Raw genomic sequence first — 25,047 nt, 5'->3', positions numbered from 1 at the left:
GGGAAAGACAAAAACATTTTTTAACCCGTCCAGGGGATCTTTTTGTGGGCTCTAGTGTCCCTTTATACTAAAGTAGGCTGACAGGAAGGAGAGGAGGGAAGACATGCGGCGCCGGGTCCAGAGTCGAACCCACCGGCCGCGTCGAGGACTGAAGGCCTCCAAATATGGGTCACACTATCCCCTACGCCACACCCCAAATTTTTTATTTTAACCTGTATAATGTTACTGTTGCCATGCCCTCACACCCCCACCATGGACTGTTCTCCCTGCTGCCCTCTGGAAAGAGGTTCTGCAGCATCCGGTGCAGGTCCACCAGGTTCCGAAACAGCTTTTTCCCACTTGCCATCAGACTGCTGAACTCTTAACTGGACTGCACTTAAAATCTGGTCTCCACTTTATACCTTGCACATGTACAGAGCTAAGTAACTTCCTTTTTACTGTCAGTCCTGCACTTTATATTTTATATTTATATTTATATTCATATTTTATACTGTATTTTATTTTATTCCGGAGTAACCTCACAACATTGAAAGCTCAAAACATTGTCCTGAGCCGTATGCAACGAAATTTCGTTCTGTATACACCCTGTGCATGCAAAATGACAATAAAGTCAGTCTAAGTCTAAGTTAGCAAACTAATGTTATTTTCTATAGCAGGTGAAATTTCCTCAAAACAGAGAAACCACATAAAGCTGAGCCCAGTCAGTGAAAAGTTCTGTTCTTAAGACAAAGTACCGAGCTCATTCATATCCATATCCTCTTCCTTATTTACTTCCACTTTTTTCTTTTGGTTCAGCCTTTGAATTAAAGTCTAAGACAATATTGAAAAGTTGGGTGTTGGCGTCAAACATTCAGTTTAAAGCTTCATAAAACACACCTGGATCAGGTCATTGTAGTCATTGCATGTTTGTCCACTTGATGGCGCTGTAGTACAGCTTCAGCTAATCACATGGAGTTGAAAGCTAGTTAGCTTTGGGAACAAATTTTATTCGATTGCACGTTTTTAGTTACGTTGCATTTGTTGCACCTGGACTTTACATACACTGGTCCCGTTTTACAGCTTCCCCTTCCTATACTAATAAATCATTTGCCTTAAGTAGAGTAAATATATGAAATATAACTTCAAGAGTTAATCATATATTCACTACAACAAATGTAGCTTTTGTTAGCCACGTTTCATAGAAAATTAGCTTCTTAAAGAAAATGTGTTTGGCCCTTAAAAGGACCGTTTTGTTTTATTTATTTAAAGAAGCAGTTTAACCCCCGAAGCCGTACAGAGTGCGGCCCTGCCTCTTCAGAGCGTACACCACGTCCATGGCGGTGACGGTCTTCCTCTTGGCGTGCTCGGTGTACGTGACGGCGTCACGGATGACGTTCTCCAGGAAGACCTTGAGCACACCGCGGGTCTCCTCGTAGATGAGACCGGAGATCCGCTTGACTCCCCCGCGGCGAGCCAGACGGCGGATAGCGGGCTTGGTGATTCCCTGGATGTTATCGCGGAGAACTTTACGGTGCCGCTTGGCGCCTCCTTTACCGAGACCTTTGCCTCCTTTTCCTCTTCCGCTCATGTTGGTATCGTTCAAGAAAAGCCTGAAGCGACAATGTGGCTCAGCAGGAGGAAACGGCGCCTATATGTGGGAACTGCGGACGTGAAAGAGAACAGGGGCGGAACCGAGCTGCACAGATCCAGTCCCGTTATTGAAACCGGCCGAGAAAAGTTCCTATTTTTCTTAATTTGAGTTTTTATGTTGGATTTCTGGTACAATTATTTTTTTATTCACTGTCTGAAGAGTAACATTTATATGCTTATCGAATTCAACATTTTTTCTAATGTTCACCTAAAAATCTTAAAAATATGTTTAAGTAAATCACATTTTTAACGAAATAATCTTTACTAATGATCTTTTGTTCCTTACACAGAATGTGTTAAATGCTTTCAGTCATAATGAAGAGCATTTTTTATGTGTTTTCACTGGAAAGGAAATAAAAATTTCAGTTGCAGCTGAATAGTTCAGTCTTCTATTCATTTCTCAAATCCAGTACATCAGTTTGAGTTGATTTTTTCTGCTTACATGGCAGCAACTTGCTCATATACAATTGTTCTTTAAATACAGTTTGACAAATAACCACATTGTGCAATTAAAAAAATTGTGTGCAATCTCAACATGTGGCTTGGTTATAGATAGCAGCAGCAGCAGGTGTAATGCTGAGAGAAAAGTCATTTCAATCTGTTGGCAGATTTAATTCAATTTACTGTAAGGACAGGATTTGCTCTACAGAGAATAAATGGAGGCTCTAAAAAGAGCCTTTTGTGCTCTGAGTGCAGGTTGAAGCAGCTGTTTACTTCTTGGCCTTGACAGGAGCCTTCTTCTTCACCACCTTCTTGGCCGGTTTAGCGGCTTTGGGCTCCTTGGCGAGCTTGAAGGAGCCGGAGGCCCCCGTGCCCTTAGTCTGGCTCAGGGTCCCTTTGGCGACCAGCTTGGTGACGGTGGTGTTGATGCGCTTGTTGGCCTTGCTCACGTCCACTCCTTTCCCGGCCAGCACCTTCCTGAGGGCCGCCAGGGACATCCCCTTGCGCTCCTTGGACTAGGCCACGGTGAGTTTCGGGAGGCTGGGTCCGTCCTGCTTGGCCCGGGGAGCGGACTTCTTCTTGTTTTACAAAGTTCATATATTTGATTATAATACCAGTCATGTTTCATAAACATGAGACTTACAGCTGACTGGTCCAAAATGTTTCAATATACTCTCACCAAAATGTTTAGGATGATGTCAGAAATGTACCATCATAGCGGTGCAGGGCGGCCATTTCCTGCACGTGATGATAAGATGTCTGATCATCATGGCTCCAGTATTAAGAGTGAACTGAGACGTTACTGTTTAATGTAAGTGTTAATAAAATAAGTCCTATCACAATCACGTGCTCTAAATCAGTGTGGTGTCATGCAGCTCTCTGTATTTAGTTTGTGCAGCCAGAGGAAACTGCTGTATTTCTTTTCTTGCTATTTATACGTTGTATTTTCCTTTTTGTGCTTTTACTCTGTTATTTTAGAGATTGCCACATTTCAGCAGTAGCTACCTAATGTTTGGTACGCATATGTTCTGATTTCTGAACAAAAGTAAGGAAATAAGACAGCTTTGTTTAATCTGTCTCAACTGGAAATAAAATATTCTGCACATTAAGGACCCCAGTTATTGTGTCCTGTGAGGCTCAGTGATTCTCAGGCTACATATGTAAACGTCACTTCACAAGGGAAGGAAACCAGTTTTTTAGATCTCTATTGAATGTAAGCTGGACAATAAAGCTGAAAAACTCATAGCAGTAAAAGTATTTCACATCAGTCTGTCAAGAATTGTTAATGTTGATAATTATTTATTAGTCTTTTGTTTTAATTATCCAAAATACAACCAAACTGGTGGCGTGAAATGTCCTATTTTATCCAGTTTTAACTCCACATGTTTGTTTTTTTAAATTTGTTTTCCAGTTATGAGGCACAGTGGCCAAACCTGAAACTGCTGCTGCGCAAGTTACGCAAAAGGTCGTTGCTAGGTAACCAAAGAATGACTGAGTTGCTAGGTAACCAAAGAGAGAGCGAGGAAGAACTGCTAAAGTCATGCCTCTGCCTACATCTCCCAGAATGCTGTGCGGTTCTGGATCTGAGTTCAGATTCAAAACTGCTTGGGGTTTTTTTGTGACTCAAACTTTTTCCATATCTAAATGTGAAGCTAAAAATTTAGTGAAGCTAAAAAGTTTAAAAGTCTGTTACACAAATTCTTTGTGTAACAGATCATTTCACCTCCTCTGGGTGTCACAGACAGAATCTGAGCCTGAGAACCGGCAAGAGGAGAGTTCATATCTACTAGGTAAAGTTTATTTTGACTATTTTTATAACTTAGTGCAATTTGTAAGAAATAGGCTATGTAGGAATATATGTTTGTGTGTGTGGCTGTGTAACATTGTGTGTGTTTGTCTTTGTGTGGGTCAGACACACAACGTGTCTACATTTGTGTGCTTGTAGCCTGTATTTGTGTGGGTCATAAGCATTGTGTTGGTTTTGTGTTTGTATGGGTGGAAATTAGGGCATAAGCAAATTATTACTTATCTGTATGATAAGTAATAATTTGCTTTTACTTATCTTAGTAATAAACAAATTATTAATAAGTAATAATTTGCTTATTACTTATCTTAATAATAAACAAATTATTAATAAGTAATAATTTGCTCGTCTTGAGCAAATTATTCTCAGGTAACAGAAGATCCTACATCATGGTCCTGCTGCTGACCTCTGGTCTGTTGTCTCCTCTCTGACTCTTTGCTCCTTCTGTTGTGACAATAAACATTTCTTTGAAATATATCAAAAGCAACAGTGAGAACAACTTTTGCAAAGAAAATAAAGAGAACTGGGTTTATTCCTGGCAACAACTATCTATCAAGGAATATTACATGGGTTAACAGCAACATTAATATTCATGTTAACAGGCATTTCATGCTATATTGGTATGAATTAACTAGTCATCATCTAGCCAACATTTTGTGGATACAACAACATTAGTCAACTTACATGATTATTTGGAAAAAAAACTGCAACATCTTTTCTGCTAAGGCAACTAAAACGGATCCCATCAAAACCTTGACTGCATCTATCACTGGTGACAAAGGGCAATCTGTGGAGAGCAACCTGTGGAGTGCAACGTGTGGAGAGCAACCTGTGGAGAGCAACGTGTGGAGAGCAACGTGTGGAGAGCAACCTGTGGAGAGCAACGTGTGGAGAGCAACGTGTGGAGAGCAACCTGTGGAGAGCAACGTGTGGAGAGCAACCTGTGGAGAGCAACCTGTGGAGAGCAACCTGTGGAGAGCAACGTGTGGAGAGCAACCTGTGGAGAGCAACGTGTGGAGTGCAACCTGTGGAGTGCAACGTGTGGAGAGCAACCTGTGGAGAGCAACGTGTGGAGAGCAACTTGTGGAGAGCAACTCTCACCTGACATTATGTTTCTCTAATCTGAACCGTTTGCAAATTCAGTTTTCTAGAAATTAATACTACCTTTCTTGAGGACAATGTTCATTATAGTCAATCACCCCAATTTACATCATTTTTGAAATCCTGGGGGGAACCGGAGCACCCGGAGAAAACCCTCCACTAACACGGGGAGAACAGACAAACTCCCACAGAAAGAGGCGCCTGGTTGAGAACAAAGGCCTCTTTTCTGTGAAGATGTCGTGTTAACCACTGCACCACCGTGGTGACCTTTTTTTTTGTCTAAAATATGAGATGTAATTTGGGGTTTTGAAAATGGTTCTGACCTGGACTCTTTTAACTAGTTGCTTGTTTTAGAGGTTTTCTTTTCTCTCCACAAATGTTTCTCCAATCTGAACCGTTTGCAAATTAAATTTGATAGAAATTAATACGACCTTTCTTGAGGACACGTTACATTGGGCAATCATCAAAATTTACATGGTTTTTAGAAATCTGGGGGAAACCGGAGCACCCGGAGAAAACCCACGGCCATTTTTTTTTTTCTGGTCTAAAATAAGAGATTTATTTTGGGGTTTTGCAAACGGTTCAGAAATTCACTAGACATTTTCTCCTTGTTGCTCTATTAAGATTTTTTCTTGGTTTTCTTCTCCTGTGATTTTTTCAGCCTAAAACTGTCTTGTACCCTTTTCCACACGGATGTTTTTTTTCCGGCTGCCTCCACTGGTTCCTCTGACCGATTTGCCACACAGCTGTCTCTAATTTCTGTGGCCTCAGGATCTCTCTCTACCACCAAATCATTTATCTGCTTGTTAGATGTATCAGGAACATCACTGTCCTCTGACTTGGTTTCCTCCAAGTGATGTTCCTGATTTTTGGCTTCAGAGTCAGAAATGTTGTTTGCGTCTTTTTCATTTCTGTCTTGAAGATCTGATTTACAGCCAGAGTGCAGTTTCTTGAAGTCAGTCAGCTCTTTTATCAGGTTTTCTTTCTCATCTTCAAGCTTATTGATTTTTAGAGAGGAAGCTTCTCTCTCTTTAGCTCCGTCCTGCTTCAAGATGTCTGCCTGCTGCATCAGGCCAGAAACTTCTTCTTCATGTCTGGCTTTAAGTCCTTCGAATGAAATTTTAGCCAGATCCAGAATATTTTTTAGTTGTCTTGTTGTCTGATTGGATTCTTGTTGCAGGACAGACAATTCTTCTCTCCTTCTCTGGTCCATATCTTCCTTTTCTGCTCTCAGTGTGTCTATAATTACCAGGTCGTTCTTTGCTTTTTCTAGATGAGCTTTTTTCATACGCGTCATTTCTAGCTGGCAATCTTTGATTTCTTGTCTTAAGGCAGAAACATCAGCTTCATACGTGCATTTCAGTTGTTGGTAAGAAGTTTTCATCTGATCTAACTCTCTCTGCAGACGTTTCTCTTTGTCATCATCGTTGGTCAGCTGCATCTTGTCTGAAGCGTTTACAGCTTCTGGACTGTTAAACTTCTTTACTGCCTCTAGTTCGGTCTTTAAGTCTCTGTGCATCTTCATAAAAATCCCCTTAATAGTTTTCTGCGTCTGCAGCTCATTTTTTGTTTCCTCCAGTTCTTTCTGGGTGGAGGCCAGCTTTTGGGTCAATTCAAACATTCTCTCTGTCTCCATTTCAAAAAGCGCTTTGCGTACGTCTGAATTCGTCAGTAGTGCAGGAAGCAATGACAAGAAGGTAGCAGTTTGTTACATACATACAGTGCTGATGACATCACAAGCATGACTAGTTGTGACATCACAGAGTTTTCCTTCATCTATGGAATGATGATGATGCCAGTGTTTGAGAAATCTACCACACTGACCAACCAGCCTCCTCAGTTATACAGTGTTAGTGTGACTGATTTATTCTTTCTGTAGAATAAATACATTTTAGTTCATGGTTATTTTTTTTGCTCTTACTTTTTTAGTTTCAGGTGATCCTGGTCCCTTGGTTCTGACACCAAATAATCACATCTAGTTGAAACAAATTGAGGCCATTTTTTATGGAAATAGTTGTATTGTCTGTAATGTCAGCATCAATCCATTTGTTTCATAACTGAATCAGAGGATTTTCAGAGAATGGAGAGACCAAAGATCTTCATGAATCCCAAGGAACACGGCGGGGAACGGTCAGAGAAAAAGACATAAAAGTTCCAGTTCTAGTTTGTCATAAATCATGTAATTTGTTTTATTGGTATTTTGAACGGCTATTCCATGGACTCTAGACAGAAGTTGCTGGTGGATTGGAAATGAATGGGAAAGCTGCAGTTTTTAGTTTTTAATTTTATGAAGAAAAAAGAAAAAAACAATGCAGGAAGATGCCAACGCCCAATGGGCTTATGTAAAGCTTCCACCAAATAATAAGAAAAAAATATATAATAAAATCCACTAATACAGTCCTTCATTTATTGATTATAAATGCATGAAAAAAAATACATCTACAAAGTTTTGACAGGAATTTAAATAGCTTGGGAGACTTTAACAGTCCCCAACACAAGTTAGTTTTTGGTGAACATTGTGAAACTTTATTTTATGTTGCTAAAAATTCCAAGTTCACCTCACTGCAGCAAACAGAAAGGGGCGGGACGGACCACTGTCAGTCTCATACCTTATGACTATTTCATTCCGGAAATGAAGGGGGCGCTAGTGACACTATTTCCTGTACCAACCGTGTTATAATAATTAGAATAATAATGTATTTTATTTGACAACGCCTTTCAAAACACCAAGAACACTTTCAACATTAAAAATACAAATTAAACAGTAAAGAAATGGCTACAAAACGTGGTATGTCCCTTTTTTATTTTTAAATCTTTATTAAATCTTTATTTGAAATCATATTAGTAACAAACAATCTAAAATAAGCAACAATAAGGAATCATTATGGAGATGTATTTATCTATCCTTACACCCTATCTATCTCAAACAAAAGTCATAAAACATGAATCAAAGCAATATTTTGGAGACAAATGTACATTACATTTATCCATTAATTAATTATCATGAATTATCCCTATAGTGGGTCATGAGGGCTGCTGACCCTGGACAGATCGCCAGTCCATTGCAGATTAAGAAAACAGATATAAACAAATACTTGCTGGTGCTGAAGTTCAAATAATAGATTCTGATGTTGTGAATGGTACTCTTAAAATAAATAAGTTAAAATCTAAAATATAATAGCCTCTGGCTTATTTAAGAAGAACGAGGTGGAAAAGAGGTTTGGTCGTTTTTAATAGTCTTCTTTACACTGTTATTTAAATTTATACCAGTGTTGTGAAAATGTTCTTGTATGTGTGTAGTTTTATATTTATTCATCAACTACTCGTGCTGGTGGGACAAATTTATGTTTCCAGGGGTCACACTTTGGACCTAAGCCATCCATTGGAGCTCTGGTTTGGTACTGGTCATTGTTCCTTTGTTAGATGAGCTTCTGTTGAACTCTTTGAAACATTTAGAAGAAGGTTTTCATTCAGGACTGTCCTGTATGTGGCTTAATTTACCTTCCCATCAGTTCTGTCCAGCTTCCCTGTCCCTGTTAAAGCCATACCTGCGTGGCCACACATAGGCAGGCTAACTGCACTTTCAGTTTCTCCTGGAAGTAAAATGGGGTTAATGCAATGCATTCTGGGATTAACAGTTGCTATACCTGTTGGGAACCAGGGTGTTTGGCTCTTTGGGGGGTATTTTCTGCTTCATCCACCAGATGGTGCCAGAGGCTGCACTACCTGGAGGACGTGCCTGCTGACGGCTCACCTGTGATCAGTCTCATCGTCATCTTGGAGTATAAGAGGAGCAGGCTGAGTGTTTGCCAGTAATGGTACTCTGCGCCCCCCTGAGCTTACGTTCTGATTTCCTGATATTACCTCTTGTAATATTTTCCTGTCGACTCTCCTTCAGGTGTTTCCTCATGAGTCCTCTGAACTAATCTACTGATTAGCCTGAGTTCCTGGCTTTTGGATCCTTCCTCCCCTCGTGACGCCGTAGATAGTTACCCACCGGCTGCCCGAGTCCCTTTTCACCTCCACAGAAGAACCACAGACAGTTCCTGGAGTCTCAGCTGGCAGTCGGGGCGCTCCTCACTCTCCTCACCTGAACTTGCCTGTCTGCCCTCCACCGCAGCCTCTACCATCTACACTCTACAAACTTCCTGTCCGAACCCAGACCACTTCAAAGACCCCTGCAAAGTATCCATAACCACAGTATGACCTCTACCGCTGTAGAAAAGGACCAGCCCCGTTACCAGCCCTGCTAACTAACCTACAAGGATAAATGTGGCAGATAATCTCATGGATGTTTAAATTGTAGTAGAAAAATTGTTTCACTTTATTTTCAAAGGAACAAACTAAAACTTACAAAAGGGCACCAATATTTGAGGTACCTTGCTGTTGGTTACAACTTAAGACAGTTCACGTACTTCAGTTTCTCTGTATGTTGGTGTTTTGGCTATAAATACATGCAATCTTTGTTGCTTACAATGATGTAAGCAGAAAAACTTGAGAATTTAGATCTGTTTAAAGCAACACCAACCCTAGCCACTTCCTTGATTTGACTCATTCGCAGTGGCCTCTCTAACATATCACACTCTCAGTTCAGCCAACGTAAGTATAAGGAAGTAAGAATGTTATTCTCTTGTAGAAATCGGTAATTCGTGCCTCGTCTGGCTGAGCTGGTCTTGAGGTTCTTGAGGTCTTCGTTCATGGTATGTTTGTCTTTACTATTTGTTTATAGTAATATGTAGTCTTATTGTAAAAGTCTCATCTTCTGGTCTGTGGTGATGAAAGAACAACATATATGTTATGCTGCAACAAAATATACAGAAAGGTGCTGAACTGCAATAAATGAGGCATACTTAATAAGTTTAGTGTTTGAAGCTAAAGTAATTGACAGATGGACTTAGTTCCTCAATGTTGTTTGATGAATACGAGATTAAGAGAGAACACTATCTAACTGACTGTGTTACTCTGAGTGATCAGGAAGCAGATAGTTAAACCAGAGATAAATATAGAGTTCAAGGTGTGGGGCAAGACAAATGATACCCAGATCCCAGAAACAAGGTCATAACCAGGAGTTAAACTTGATCATCTACACACAAAACCGTTATCAATAATCTCACCGTTTGTCTGTGGCTGGAGGGAGCTTATTTAGAGCAGATCACAGGCGGGCTCTGTCCTGGAAAATTTTACTTTAACAAGAGTCTGGATGAGAGGAAGTAAGAAACGGATCAAAACCTTGCAAGTTGAGAACAAAAATACGGAGACACAGTCTGTCAAGTCTGTTCTAGCCAACAGTTGAATCCGGCTGCGTTTTACAGGTTCTGGTCATCAGATCTTGTCACAACAGAGAGTCGCTGTTAGAAAAGACGCTTGTTTGAACTGTAGGTGTGAAGATTTTGAATGTAATACACCAAAATTCTGTGGAGCTCAACACAGATGGTCTAGCCATTTGCCTTTTGTTAAGAAAAGGGGTTCTGTGTTTGACGTTAATGGGGACAACTTTGATCCTGATAAGTTCTTGGTTGGGAAAATAACAGATAGTCTCGAACATCAAGGACCTGCTGTTTTCTGACAATGTGGGATCTTATCCACGGGCAAGACTCACTCCAAACATTTAATGTGCATTTGGGTGAGAGTCTCCATTATGGTTTGTCACTTTCTATTATGGGTGTGCATACGAGACCATAGGCAGGCCGCAGTTGTGGTCGACTCTGCTGATATGCAAACATCAGCGGATGTCACAGCTCTTGATATTGGTCAAGAGCTGTGACCAGTATCAAGGTCACAGCTCTTGGTTAACCTGGTTACTGACATGTGAGCAGGCAAAGAAACACACTGAAACAGTACAGGGAGAGGTGTTAGTAGTTTCAGCTCAGCGCAGGGCCAGACAACAGAAACAAAGTAGGAAAATCAATCACTACCATAGGATTACAAATTACAAAAGACAATGTCAATGTCATCTCTACTAGTTGAATGTCAAATTAAAAGTCCTGTCATTCGTTAAACTAGAAACAGTTTAATTTATGTTGGAGTTTCACAGCTCACATGTTGGCTGTGGCTATCGTTACATTTCCAAGCATAAAAAATGATTTGTGACTTTGAGGTCAAAGTTGGTGGGTTTGACTCTTTTGCTAGTTTCTCTTACTTGAAACCGGAAATTTCGAACATCTGAGGGAAAATTGAAAGCTTTGTTAAATCGGTTGCAGCGGCTGAGTTTCTTAAAGTTTTGAAAAGTCGTCTTGAGCTAAAAAAAAACAATAATTACTGAGCTGATACCTGTGATGAAAGGTTTATACATCACTGATATTGTCTTCATTTACAGGTAAAGTGTCTAATTCTGGGATTGTTTGGAAAGAGTGACACAAAACGTCAATGTTTAATGAGTTTTTGACTCTGGCGAAACAATGCTTGAAAAACCTTAGAATATTTTTACGTTTGAAACTGTTCTCACGTCTAGGAGTTTATATTAGCTGCATGTTGTTGCAGGGTGTGACGCTCTTCTTCTTTTTATTTTAGGAAGTATATCTGCTAGATCAGAAACATTTTTGTGACCTAGTTGTATCATTAACACTTCCCTTTGCCTCATCCAGAGAATAAAGATGTTGTTTTCTCCCAGAGGCCTTCAGTCTACGTTGCTCCTTGTTCTTCTTGGACTAGGCCGTCATGGTATGTTTGACATCTGCTTACATCAAATGATAATACATTTTATCTGGCTCGGCGGTGAGTGAAGTATTTCAAGCAAATGTCATTAACACGCAAGATGGCAACTAAAGAAATTTGAAAGTAAAAAGTTCGTATACATCTATTTTTCTACCTGAGCGTCTGTAAGAGTCTCATAGCAGAAATGAGATCAGAAACATCAGCTGTGATCTGCACTAATATCTACGACAAATGTTCTTACTAAACAAAGTTTTGCTGATGGGAACTAGAGGATCGTATTTCTGCATGTGCTTTTTAGTTAGTTCTTAGTCCAGCTAGAGATTTATTAAAAGAAAAATGAAGAATGATTCTTTATAATGAATCATGATGTTGTTTATAATGTGTTTCAGATGTGGAGACTTCAGAAGGAAAACAAGTCATTCATAAAGGAGTTGGAGACTCTGTGGTGCTTTCATCAAATTTACCAGCTGAAGGGGTCAAAAGGGCAAGATGGAAATATGGAAACTTAAATGTAGCAATCAAAGGTTCAGGTCTTACTCCAAACAATCCATTTAAGGGCAGAGTGGAGTTCAATAACACAACCCTTAGTTTAACAATAAGAGACCTGACTCTTCAAGATTCTGGTGAATTCAATTTGATCGCAGAGGTCAACGATAAACAAGTTTCAGTCTTCATCATTCTGCAAGTTCATGGTAAGATGCTGGTTTTGTTCACAACCTTTCAAAGAAATGTGAAAAACTGAATCCTTATAAATCCATTTACAACTTTTCATAAACTACCTGAATTCAATAACAGCCCCGGTCTGTCCAGTCCTAAAGCATCTTACATATAAAAGCCATTTAATGTGGCAAAATTCGGCCAAAAGAGCTCAATTATTAACCTTTGGTTTGAGTTTTCTGTGACCTTAAAGAAAATAGCGATAAACACAACAGAAGAAGTAGAAGGAATATCTTACACATACACACACACTATAAATACATTAACTATAGATATATTGCCATTATTAATAAGCTATTCTCCTTCTTCCTCTGTTCTTACATTAGAACCAATATCTACAAATTCCATTGTGTTTTCCAACGTCACTGAGGCTGGATCAGATGGATTTTGTACAGTTTTTCTGGAGTGCAAAGCAAATCCTCACAGTGACGTCACCTACAGCTGGACTGTGGGAACCCAAACCAGAAACGGCTCCACACTGCAATACAGCATTAGACCACAAGATGGCGAAACCACATTCACCTGCAAAGCCTCCAATGTTATCAGTGAGAAGTTAGCATTCAAAACACTGAGATGTAGCAACACCACAGGACCCGGTTCTAATGAAGGTATGTTCAGAAATATGGATTCTTCTGTTTGACCTGTTTGTGCATCAAGTTCACATTTGTAAAGAAAATATAGACCAGTTTAATCAAGAATGAAATATGAATTGTTAGACACGATTCCAAATAAAGAACGAAGTTAGCAGGCTATTAAGTTATGAGAAAAGGGGATGTTGTCACAGTTTCTTTAATCATAACAAGAGACAGTTTACATAAAGGCTGCGAAACATGTTGGGTTAAATGTGAACATGTGATTCCAGATGAAGGTATTGAGTTTGATAAATACTTTCCCATTTATGGGAGATTTTTATGCTTCTTCTGACCCGACTTGTAACAACAATGTGACACTCTGCACTCATCTGAAGTAAGGACACCCATCTTCGCTTATGCAGCAGTACAACAATGAAGATGCATACAGAAAAGGTTTTCAGACATATTGGGGTCAAAGATGAAAAAGAGAGAGATTTCAAAACCTGTCGATTGTGCAGTTTATTTTTCCATCTTCTGAAAATCTCCCACTCTTAGTCATTTTTGCTGAGACAGTTTATGAGACAGATGATCAGGGAAAATATCAATCTCTTTCACCTGCTCCCTGAGCTGCTATTGACGTCTGAAGAAATGCACCGATCCCAACCAGAGACAACCAATCAGAGCCAGGAGGAGGGTCTTAGTGCTGTCAATCATCCTTGTGAACGCACCGTGGTGGTTTCGATATCCTGATTTCCTGGGACGCATGTTACAGGAAATGGAAATAAGCCTTCAGAGTTATCAATGTCCCAAACGAAGACAAGTATTTTAATCACACGCTAAAGTTTAAATGTACCGATTTTAAAACTGGGTTTTAGCAAAGCAATCATGAGAGGGTGCTTGTAGGCAGCCATTAACCGCCATCGAAAATATATTTAAAACGTTTTTAATAGTGCACAAAAATAAATATGGTTTTAGTATTTTGTTTACAGAGCCACAGGTTGGTCCTGTCCCCTGACGGCTCTTCTGTCTGCCTCCATATTGTTGCAGGATGTGGTTTTTCTCCCGTCATGTTTTGGTTTAGGTTGGTTGTCGGGCTTCTTGTTATCCTAGTGCTGGTCTGGCTGCTTTACGACCAAAAGTTGAAGGGTAAGATATGCTATTTGAAGCCTCGTCTTTCACCAACAGTTGATCTGATGAACCCATTTGGTTTGTTTGTTGTTTCCACAGAAGCGTTTTGTTCCAGGTGTGTAGGACTCTTTCTCTTTTTTCGTATTAAAGTCTTGCAACTTTTCCAAGTCAAACACGATTCCTTCACCAGATAAAATGTAACTATTTGTTTATTCATTCCAGGTTTGAACAGGCGGCAGCAGTCGACCGGGACCCGAGTCAGCAGGATCTCAACCTCTCACCTCCTCCGGGTCAGTTTTCTATTTTGTGATCAAATTAGAAGAAAATTAAAACCCACGTGCCGTCAGACTTTCATGCAGCAATTCGCTTTAATTACCACCAGGTGATGCTTTGGTGTATGAAAACTCAGGAGGCGCTGCAGATGCACAAGACGGTACGAACTGCTGATACACTCAAAACGTTGTTTGTCAGGGACGAGGAAAGATGCTGTTTGTTTGTTTCTTCAGATGAAAACATCTCACCTCTATAAGTTCCCATCAACGACCAGGACAATCGATTGAGAACGAGTGGACAAGTTTTAGAAAAGTTTTATTTTTGTGCCTCTGCTGTCTTCTCAAAACCACAGCCGGCTGTGGAGGACGGTTTCTCACACTGATCCAGGTTCTGGTTCAGGGTTTTTTGTTTTTTTTTTCCTCTCCACTGTCGCTGCATACATGAGCTTGGAATGAGGGGAAATGAAACGACACAGTGCAACGACGGCCCGCAATCTGCTGGGTTTCCTTAGACGTAAAACATTTGAACAAATTTGAATAGTAAACCAAACTTGACTTGATAACGAGGAACAAACAGAAAGTAGGATTGGATCGAATTGATGGTGAAATATAAAAAACTGAACTGAACTGTAAATGTAAACAGCAGTATCTCGCATAATTCTGAGTCATTCTTAGTATTTTGCCTGCTTGTTGCATTTAGTCACACGTTGCTGTTTTGTGTTTTTGAAATGAGAAGAAGAACAGACCGTTTAGACAATTTGCATATTTAATATCTGTCTCGGGTTTTATGATGAATAGGATTTGTATATTGCTGCATTAAATGCTTGTTGGCACATTAATATGAAATAAATGACTATTTTCTTCACCTCTGGTTTAAAGGTTCTTCTGTTGTTTTTTTTTTCTTCTGTTTTGCTAATGACTGAGAAAAAAAAATAAAAACATTAGCAAAAATCTAAAAATGCATCTGAATTTACAAGGGGAAATTTACAACGAATAATTACATTCTAACATTGGACAAAGACAAAAAAAAAAAAAAAGAAACCTTAAAAACATTTTAAAAATCTTGACTTAATATTTCAGGTATGCAATCTCAGAAATGCTCAGATTGTGTCCGGATCCTGAAGTCATTGAGTTTCGCTTTCTGTCCTTTTGGATTTTTTTGGTTTTGTGAAGCTGAACCACTCCTTACAAAAACATGCTGAAGTAGCTGAAAAACAATGGCAGACTTTTCACTTTCTTACTCAAAGGAACCAAAACTGCAAATTTATGAAAAGGCGAAGATGACCGGCGCCTGACACACTTGGTGGGAAAAGAAAAGCAACCAAGTGAAGGTACAGTGGAGATTTATGCTGCGTTTGTTTTGTAACTTGGGCGTTTATCACCTGTTAAAGTACATGAGTAGAAATTGGGTTGTTTACAAAGTGAAAGTTCATTCTGAAAATGAAATGGTATTAACAGTGCATGAAAAGGGAACATGGATCAGTGAGTTCACACAGAACTACTGAGTGACAAACAATAATATTATAATAAGAATTAGAATGAAAACTTTGGATCTGGTAGGAAATAGAAACTCAACTATTTCATTGTAACAATTCATTCAACTTTCTAGTTCATCATACAACTGTAATGTTTTGCTACTATTGTAATTATTACAAATATTACTATTATAAGTCAGTAGTACCAAGAGATAGGCAGCAGGTGTCACTGTTGCTTCCCTGTCCTGGAACCATCAACCCATCAGCTGGTGTCCAGATGGAGCATTGTGCAGGATGATCCTAACGATGTGAAACCATTTTCAAGTACAAACAGAATCTTTTCCCCAAATCTTCATTATTAATGTCTAAGCTTGTTCTCTGATCATTAAACCAGAAGAGCGTCAGAACTACTGAAAGCTAAAAACTGGTGGCTTTTATTTATGCTCTAAAGTGCAGCTGACAGACAGCCGTACAGTTCAACGGCTTCGACTCTCTCACTGCGGTTTTAGCACATTGCCATCAATCACATCGACACTTCTCTACAAGAGGAAGTGCAAAACGCTCGCCTGTGCTGACCAGGGGCCTTCTGGGGTTTTTTTTCTTCTTCACATTTCCTCTGATCACCGTCTCTCTCTCTCTCTCTGCCACACTTTATTTTCATTATGTTAAACAGTCTTAACGTTTGTACATACTGTATGTTTTCTCTTATGTCAGATAGATTTATGGGAGATGTTACTTAATATCAATTGTATATTATTCTCTCTTACCATTTGCCACCTCATATATGTTTCATTGTGGTTCTGAGTCTGATTTTAGCCACTTGATTCTCACTAAATATCATTAAATGACCTCTACTCAACCCAGAATAACCACGATTGGAGATGCAAAAAACAACAACAAAAAAAGAAAACTGGATCAACTTTTTCTTCTTTTCTTATTGTTGACTTTGTTACCAGGATTTTAATACATTTAGCATTTTTTACTGATTCATATTGGTATTGTTTCACAATATGTCTTCTTTAGTTATTATTATTTTTTAATCCTGTGATATTTGTGTCCACGAACAAAACGTTTTACGCAGTCTTAGCCGTCTCATTGGGTTTTTTTTCCCGAAATGCGTTACTGAGAAAGAACAAGGAAGCTTCTTTCTCATAAAACTTGAAAGTTGCCAGGGCGAAGTGCCTTCTGTCTTCAGTCCAGCTAAGCTCTACACAGATGTGTGGGCGTCATCTCTTCTGCAGCTTTTACCTTTTTTATTTTTTGCAAAGCTTTGGGGAAGTGGGAGGCACTTGAACGAAACCGGTGGTATTCAGAGCGCTCGGCGTTCTGCCGAAGTCAGAGCTACACTTCTGACCACATGATGGAGCCCTGTGGGTTTTCTTCCAGTTACACTGTCTGGGGGTCTGCAGGGGGGGTGATACGTTAGAGCTTACGTGGGGTGATATTTCAGTCCGACTGCAGTGCTCAACATTCAGAGTGAAACTCACACATCTTGTGCTCTTCTACCTCCATGCACACACATCAACAACCCACCTGGGCATTTCAAATGTATTTCTGCGAGCTGTGAGAGTTCTGGTCCGGCGGGGAGCACAGCTAGTAAATGCAAATGGCTGCTGGGTTGCATTCGTCTACCAGAAGAGTTATCTGATCTGAGTGAGCTGCGCAACATCTGCATGAGCTAAGATGATGTTTAAATTGAATAGATAAGACATTTACTGGACATGACTCATGAGAATTTGTTCCTTTAAGCGACGTGTTCTCGGCCTTTTAGCCCGACCGTAGCACGGCTCTCTTTTTTTTTTTTTTTGCTATTCACGTCTAACGTTTCTACATCTAGTTAGGACATGCGAGTGTCATTTCACTAAAGAAATGAGATATTTCTGCAATGCTAACGTGAATTAGCCTCCTTGATAATCGTTTTATTTCTGGATGTCCTTTCTCTTCCCTCTTGGTTCTGGTTTTCTAATGACTCACTGGGTTGGAATTGTTTTACTGGTATTGTGTCACTTCTTCTTTCAAAATGCCAGTAAATGTGTTTTGGTGCTTCAGGAAGGGACTCCACAAAAACCTCTAGAGGAATCCTGCATAACCGCTGCGTTTTCAAAACACACCCTAAAGTTCACGTGTGTTTAATTGGAAAAGCAGTTAAGAGTTTGTGGAAGGCAGGTTAAATGTGTCTTTTTTTGAAATGTATTAAGAACTGTAGGAATGCAACCTGGACGCGCCAGAATGAATAAGGTTGAAGGTCGAAAACATTTCTTTAAACTTATTTTTGTCACTGATACAAATAACCCTTATGTTTTCTCTCTAAACTGAACTGAACAAATAAAGTAAGCTTTGAAATGTTATGAGAAACTCCTTGAGCTGTTCAGAGATTTTAGTTTGTGGAGCAGTTGCTTCAAAAAAAAAAAAAAAAATTTATATATATGTATATATATTCCCATCACAGTTTTATGAAAAGAAAGCGTTGGAAGTTACCAAGGCCTGTCGGGTCTTATATAGAAAAATGTATGACTGTTGGCTTCTTCACCAAGTCATAAGTCTATTTATTTTAACAAACGTAACTAAGGAGTATATGACACACACAACGCAGAAACTCATGGTTTTTGATTCCTTGATATGATCAAACTGCAACTGAAAGCAGAAACGTGGTGCATGCCAACAAAACAGAAGAGGTGAGAAGAGGAACTGGTTCTGTTCTGGGAACTGGGAACAGATCCCAGTTCGCTGCCTTGATTTCCAAGAACGGACATTGTCGTCTCCTACGTCTTTCAGTACTTTACAGAAAAATGACATCATCTTGTACTGTATATCCTGATGTTTGTTTTGTGATGTTCATGTGCATTTGAGATTATTCATCCATCCAGTTTCTAACACCCTGGTCCCCAGTGGGATCAGGAGCTGCTGGTGCTTCTCCAGCAAACGTTTCGGGCGAGAGGCGGGTTAAACCCTGGACAGGTCGCCGGTCTGTCGCAGGGCAACAGAGGAGATTATTCAAAAGGGGGAAATTAAGGGTTTAAATGCATCCTCAAAGTAAAACTGATGTAGGCTAAACATGAAGATTTTAATTTAGATATTTTGGAATAGTTGAAAATTTAACATCTACTGCTTTACTTTTATGCCATCCTCACGTACGTCATCTGTGTAACAACTCAACATAAATCAATTCAGCTTCAAATATATTTCCAATCAGTTACATAACCCTTAGGTCAGGTGGGTCTGTTTATCTGACATAGGAAACCAACAGAAAGTCCAGTTGTTTGATTGGACAGGGTTTTCACTCCAGCTGTTTGCTTTCTGTTGTGAAGTCTGATTGAGATCATTTCACTCAAAGAAAATGTTTTGGTTCACCTGATGGTCTTTGTGGTTCTTCCAATATGGCCTAAAGACTTCTTGGCTGTTGATTGGTTCCCTGCCCAACCAAACATCTGGCTGTTTTAAAATCAAATGAAATTCCAGAGCCCAGAAGCAGCATGATATTCTCTCTGTCTTCAATTTTTTTATTTTTTTTTGTAAAAACTGAATTTTTTTAAATTGAATTTCTTTTTGAAGAAACTGAGAGAAAAAACAAACATTCTTAAGTTTTTGTTTTCTGCACATCAAACCGGTTTGTTAATATTGGGTTAATATTGACAAGATTAAGGGTTGAGCAGCCTCTTTATAATTTTTATTTTTTTTGTGCTACAGTTAGTGATAAAAAAATGTTACACTTTGGTTTGCTTTGTTTGTTAATTTGGTCTGAGCCCACCCTGATGAGATGGTAACCAAGCTTCAACATTGTTTTGCTTATTTTAACTTTATTGTGGGTGAGATTTTAATAGACCCTAAACACACTCCCACCCCCATCCTTCAGTGTTAGAACCAAGGTGAGGTCATTATTAATGGGTTCATGCCAACTACTCTCACCTTGGTGTCAAACGCAGCGTCTACGTAGGAACTGTAATCACCATGGTTACAAGCTGGAGGTTAGTTTCGCTCTTGGGAGAACGTAGTGAGGGTTTTTACCAGATAATAAGCCAGTTTTCCCATGGAAGTATGACGTGTTTTTGTTTCCATGAATAACACGGTAAAATCCGCCGTTGTTATTTAGAGCTCATAACATCTATGTGATCATCTGGGGAGGCACTGCACCTCAGATTAGTAATCCTATGACTGAATCAACTCCTCCTGTTCTGTTAGAATAAGAATAACCCTCTGGCTTAAGGTGTATTCTTGTACTCTTTCGCTTGTATTCTAATATAGGCTTTATCCGTGTGTGGGTTTGCTTCCTCAATGGTTAACAAGTATACAAGTGCTTAACCCGTTAGTTCGTTCTGCTTACAGATCCAGTCTTGCAAGGGCCACTGTCTGCGCAATAGAGGAAACGAGTCGCACGGTGACCTTTCGTTATATGCGAAGGACCCTTCCGGTGTTCAAAGTGTTGGGCTGAGCAAGGCCATTTCGAAAAGAAGACTCAAAATCCAACAGAGCTAAAAGTTATTCAGTACGGTCCTCCGGACGCAGGGAATGTCCAGCTGTACTATAACTGGCACTGTGTAACTTTAACAAGGTAATGGAGAGTTCATCTACTTGCTTTGAAGTCAGTTACCTATTGTTTTATGAGACTCTAGGTCCCGTCCAAATCCAATAACAGGAAGACCGTGAGAACGACTTAACTGGAAGTGTAAAAGAAATACTTTGGTCAGTAAATAACAATAATATTGCGGGTGGGTGGAGGGGGTTTCTCTCCTTTATGTAGTAGTAACACCAACAAAACCATGACTATAAACTTCTGACATAATAAGTATTAATGGCACTTCAGTAACGAGGTGTGTTCACAGTTGCCTAAAAATATTTTCACACATACCAAATACGCAGAAATTTGCTTTCTGTTTCCAATAAAAGTCACTTCAGGGAACTGTACACCACCTTTCTATTTAGCATTATTTCTTAAACCAAGATATGGCCAAAATAGAAATGTTGCTTCTTAAGATCCCCCAAAAAAATCAACCCCAAACCATCACTGCTCCATGTCAACATCATGCTTGAGAATTGGTATCAGGTATTTCTACTGGTATACCATGTTTAGCTTTTGTCAAACAAGGCGCAATGCATTGTGGGATGGAAAACATCACAGCTTTGCTCTTCAATTTCACCAGAAGGTGAAACTGAACCCACCTTCACCACAAACCCAGAAGTTCTGTAGTTCGTCTAGGTGAAGCTTTGTAAACCGTAATGAAGAAACAAAACTCTTATTGGAGCAGTGCTTCTTGTGCATTGCGTCAATAACAACATTGGCATCTAGCAATATAAAATGGCTTTCATCATTTTAATGTGGCATAGGTGTGAATAGATCATTGAAAGGGCAAATCTGATTTGAAAGACTTCACTTTTTTTCCCCTTTACTTTATGTTAGATTCATTTGGCATTGATAAACATAGATTTGGGGGATAATGCCAATCTAAGATTATAGTTTTTAGATGATGAAAAAGTAAACAACCAAACCTAGAACTAATAACCAGCTTTCTAGAGGCTGGCTATTAATAAAAGCAGCTCTCGGGACAATAATGTTTCATTAAAATGGTAATTGGTCAGTGTGCGCTGAAGATTTGAGGACAACTTTGTTCTCTTGAGATAGCATTAGCCTTTAGCTTTCTCATTAAGCCATTACACATTGGCAATTTTTCAACAAAGTGGATTTGGATTTTGTTACCCAAATTCAAGAGTTTGCCAATAAAAGTCTTATTAGGCAGTAGATCTGCACAGCAAATTCAAAAGTGTTACATAAACAGAATGTGACTCTATTAGAGTAAAATTAACTCTGCTTTTGTATAAAGTCTACTAACACCAAAACATGTAACTCTGTGGTGTTATTATTACCAGTTATTATATTATCAGCAGTTAAAATCCAGGGTTAAAGTGTTTCCGTATCAAATCCAGAGGTGTTACAATGGAATCAGTAACTTCTTAACTCTGAACTCCTACAGCGGCTGTAACACTAAAGGAGTTCATTCACTGACTCCGCCCTCTGAAACTCCACATTTCTGTAATTGAGGCTTGTTGTTAAGAGTTGTAGTAAAAATGTATTCCTTCGTTCCATTTTTCACTGTTAAGTTTTTTTGTTAGTTATGATCCAGAGGCCGACCATGGCTGTCGTACTCGGAGACTGAAGCCTGTCCAGTGCAGTGGAGGAGCACGGTGATGTCTGGGGCCAAACTTCACCAACAGCCCAAAAACCCCAAGACAATCTGTGTTAGTGAGTGGACATAGAGGCCCAGTCTCTTATCAACAGAAACATAAACTGGGTAAGAAGTGATGGATCTGAATATCAGGTAGGTCTGTTATGTTCTGCAATATCCGGCAATCTACCTGTTAAAATAACATTTACTTTATCATTTCACATGAACTGCTTGCTTTACTTTCTCCACTTTGTACTTTGAACAATTTCCTGCATATTGTATTGAAGAAAACTGTATTAAGCATATACTGCATTTAGTATTGCACAACTGATGTGTCAGACCTTTTGATGAGCAATATGTGAATGAAAGCGACATGTGAAACATGCACATTATTCCACCTTGTGATACGTTTTGTAATGATGGTGCACGTTTTGAAATAAATGCATTTGAGAAAATCATTGCCTCTTTATTACATGTTTATTTTCCAAAGAATTTTTAAAAAGCTCAAAACAATAAAATCCCTATTTAATATCAATTACAAATAACTCTTATGAAGTTTCATTGTTTTCATTCGACTCTCTGGTTCAATTGGTCACTTTAACCCATTTTTCTGAGGTTAAAAACCAAACTCATTGTTCCGGGTCGAAGACGGAAGCAAACCCTGTTTGCAAAATCAACCCAGGAGGCCGGATTCGGGTCAAAGTTCCACCCAACATGCATAACCTTTTTTTAACCAGCGGTTCACACTCAAGAGAACTTTCTCATGAGGAAAAAAATGCTCAGCCCAGCGTTTGATGTGTTCGGACTGCTCGCCACTTAACTTACTGCACAACCCTCGAGCTAACTGTATGTCTTTTCAAACCGGAAACCTTTGGGCTTATCTCAGAGGTCGACAGCATCGCTTCCTCTCAAGCCCAAACTGGGGGCTTGTTTCACAATACACCTACGTCATTCATATCCAGTGTCACTTTTTAAACTTCCAGGTTCAGGTAGAGTGCACTGCGTAGGATCACAAATGCCCACCTGAGCCAGAGTCGATGCTTCCTGCTATGTACCTGTGCGTGAAAGGCAGAAAACGTTAGCACGCTATCTTTCTTTTTGGCCTTGAAACCTTCTTGGTTGGACAAATAAAGGCTCCCCTCTGCTCTGCTCTTGTGACCAACCTGCCTAATTGTGGCATGCTCACACACAGTTTATTTACCACACTGAGCAGTTGTCACATCAGTATCTCCCCATCAATAACTGATGGCAGGATGTGGTCTAGCTCCTGAGCTGTTGTCGATGTAAACTGTTAGATTAGGTCTTCGTATCTTACTAAAACATGTAGAGCTCACTAGGCTGCTTGCACTGATGAGCTAGCTTAGCTCTTAGCTACAGAACAGCTTTTTTTTTTTTTTTTTTACAATGTGTTAAAGTTCAGTGCTCACACCGGTTGAGAGCTAATAGTCTCTTATGTTTGTTGTCGCCATGAAAACAAAACTTGCTTTGGGATGACTTTCTCTCCTGCTTTCCAACCACTCAGAAACAAAAAGTTACACTGTTCACATCTAGCAAACACCTGACCTATCCTGAAACTATTGAGTCTGTCTAAGGTCCTGCAAAATGTAGTCCACCTCAGAACAGATCCGCACTCTTCAGGGTTTTGACTGACCTTCGTTTGTTTGCCGATTCGGGGAAATCTGCCGCTTTCCTCCTCGTATGCTCGAGTGCCGCTTTCGACCCGCAGATAATAACATCCTCTTATCTAGTCTCATGTTATCTAGATATTAAAGGAACTCGCTTTGCAGCTGCTTAGGTCTTGTTCGACAAATAGAGCTCTCTCGGTTAAAATAAACCAGTATTCCCTCGACGTGGGGTTCCACATTCTGGCCCCTCTTTTGTTCTCATGGTACATTTTGCGTTAGGATCTGTCCTTCAAGAGCATAACATCCCATTCCACTGTGTTTCAGCTTTCTCTTCCTTTAAAAGTTATTCATCGAGGCCCTTATTGGCCTGTTTGGATAACATACATTCAGGTTTTCTGCATTTAAACTAACAAAACAGAAGTCACCCTATTCAACATATCCTGTTGGCTCTCTGGGCCCTTCAGCACAGTTCAGTGTTCTGCTAAAAGTGTTAGAGTGATGTTTGACTCCTCCCTCGGATTCGATGAGCGCACCAGTTGAGTGGTTCAATCAAGCTACATTTGTTTGCCTCCTTCCCGAAGGACTTTAAACAAACTAATTCCTGCCTTTATCAAGATGGATAACTTATATTCTTTATTTAAGGATCTAGATCAGTCTTCCCTTCATTGCTTGCAGGCCATACAAAATCCTGCTGTGTGTGGTGGCGCAGAGGTTAAGCACCACCCACATACGGAGGCCATAGTCCCCGATGCGGCCGTCGCAGGTTTGATTCCCGGTCTAGTGAACTTTGGCGCATATCTTCTATCACTTCCACCTCTTCTTCTTCTTGGCAATAAAGAGTTTGTTGAACTGCTGGTGTGAAGTCAGCTTTAATGTCAATCTTTAAAGTTGCTCTTGTTACAATTTCACTTTGACTCACTGACACCAACACCACCGTCGAACTAAAATACAACATAAACTTAAGCGAGACGGTGTCATGAATACGATAACGACATGAAATGATATAATTACACATAAACATACCTCGCTGGCTGACCCTTCCTTTTAAGGTAGAAATGAGGTTATTAAATAAATTCTTTAACTTAAATGACCCTTTTACAGTCACTTGCTAAAGCTATGCTTTCATATCACATGCATCTTCTTTGCCTGGTTCCCTAGCAATATGCTGGATTCCACTTCCTACTTTAACCTTTCAAAATAAGAGTCGTAATAACAAAAAATGTGCATAATACAAAATAAAACACGTCAACTAAAATTATGGCAGTAAAATCTTCTATCTCTTTACCTAATTTTCTCTCTTAGCACTTTCAAATGAAAAGAGCCAAAAAAAAATTTTTTTAAATGCTGTTGTTATGTCAGTACATGACATCGATGCTGGCTTTGTTTCACGATCCAAAGGCTCTTCATCCCTGCTTAGTCCCTGCTCGACATCCAGTGAACGAGGTGTACGGAGCCTCGTGCCAGAAGCCCA

At 39.6% G+C, this 25,047-nt stretch overlaps 2 protein-coding genes and 1 pseudogene across 7 annotated transcripts; 1 reads left to right on the top strand and 2 right to left on the bottom strand.

The window, feature by feature from the left end:
* Positions 1 to 965: 965 nt before the first annotated feature.
* LOC116732374 (histone H4) lies at positions 966 to 1,762 on the bottom strand. Its single transcript, XM_032582497.1, has one exon. The coding sequence runs from the start codon at positions 1,565 to 1,567 to the stop codon at positions 1,256 to 1,258; it is 312 nt and encodes a 103-aa protein (XP_032438388.1). The 5' UTR covers positions 1,568 to 1,762; the 3' UTR covers positions 966 to 1,255.
* Positions 1,763 to 2,284: 522 nt separating this feature from the next.
* On the bottom strand, positions 2,285 to 2,840 carry LOC116733182 (histone H1-like; annotated as a pseudogene).
* A 5,366-nt stretch (positions 2,841 to 8,206) lies between these two features.
* LOC116732360 (SLAM family member 5-like) lies at positions 8,207 to 15,183 on the top strand. 6 transcript variants are annotated; one of them, XM_032582468.1, is made up of 8 exons: positions 8,207 to 8,793; positions 8,874 to 11,635; positions 12,019 to 12,321; positions 12,673 to 12,954; positions 13,966 to 14,161; positions 14,269 to 14,336; positions 14,429 to 14,479; positions 14,553 to 15,183. In XM_032582468.1, exons 2-8 carry the CDS (start codon positions 11,569 to 11,571, stop codon positions 14,573 to 14,575), a joined length of 990 nt encoding a protein of 329 aa, XP_032438359.1. In that variant the 5' UTR covers positions 8,207 to 8,793; positions 8,874 to 11,568; the 3' UTR covers positions 14,576 to 15,183. The 6 variants fall into 6 exon arrangements, with proteins under 6 accessions (XP_032438359.1, XP_032438362.1, XP_032438361.1 ...); XM_032582471.1 differs by having other exon boundaries at positions 8,207 to 11,635; positions 13,966 to 14,064; positions 14,146 to 14,161; XM_032582470.1 differs by having other exon boundaries at positions 8,207 to 11,635; positions 13,966 to 14,064.
* Positions 15,184 to 25,047: the final 9,864 nt, after the last annotated feature.

This window comes from Xiphophorus hellerii, chromosome 14 (assembly GCF_003331165.1).
Source record: "Xiphophorus hellerii strain 12219 chromosome 14, Xiphophorus_hellerii-4.1, whole genome shotgun sequence".
Classification (NCBI taxonomy): Eukaryota; Metazoa; Chordata; class Actinopteri; order Cyprinodontiformes; family Poeciliidae; genus Xiphophorus; species Xiphophorus hellerii.
The sequence above is the reverse complement of the archived record's forward strand: the minus strand, read 5'-3'. Positions and strand labels throughout refer to the sequence as shown.

Excerpts from the sequence above, each read along its gene's own strand:
- LOC116732374 (XM_032582497.1), bottom strand. The coding sequence starts at position 1,567 with ATGAGCGGAAGAGGAAAAGGAGGCAAAGGTCTCGGTAAAGGAGGCGCC.
- LOC116732360 (XM_032582468.1), top strand. The coding sequence starts at position 11,569 with ATGTTGTTTTCTCCCAGAGGCCTTCAGTCTACGTTGCTCCTTGTTCTT. Across the intron at positions 12,955-13,965 it reads AGGACCCGGTTCTAATGAAG|GATGTGGTTTTTCTCCCGTC; the intron begins GTATGTTCAGAA and ends ATATTGTTGCAG. Across the intron at positions 14,162-14,268 it reads ACAGAAGCGTTTTGTTCCAG|GTTTGAACAGGCGGCAGCAG; the intron begins GTGTGTAGGACT and ends TATTCATTCCAG.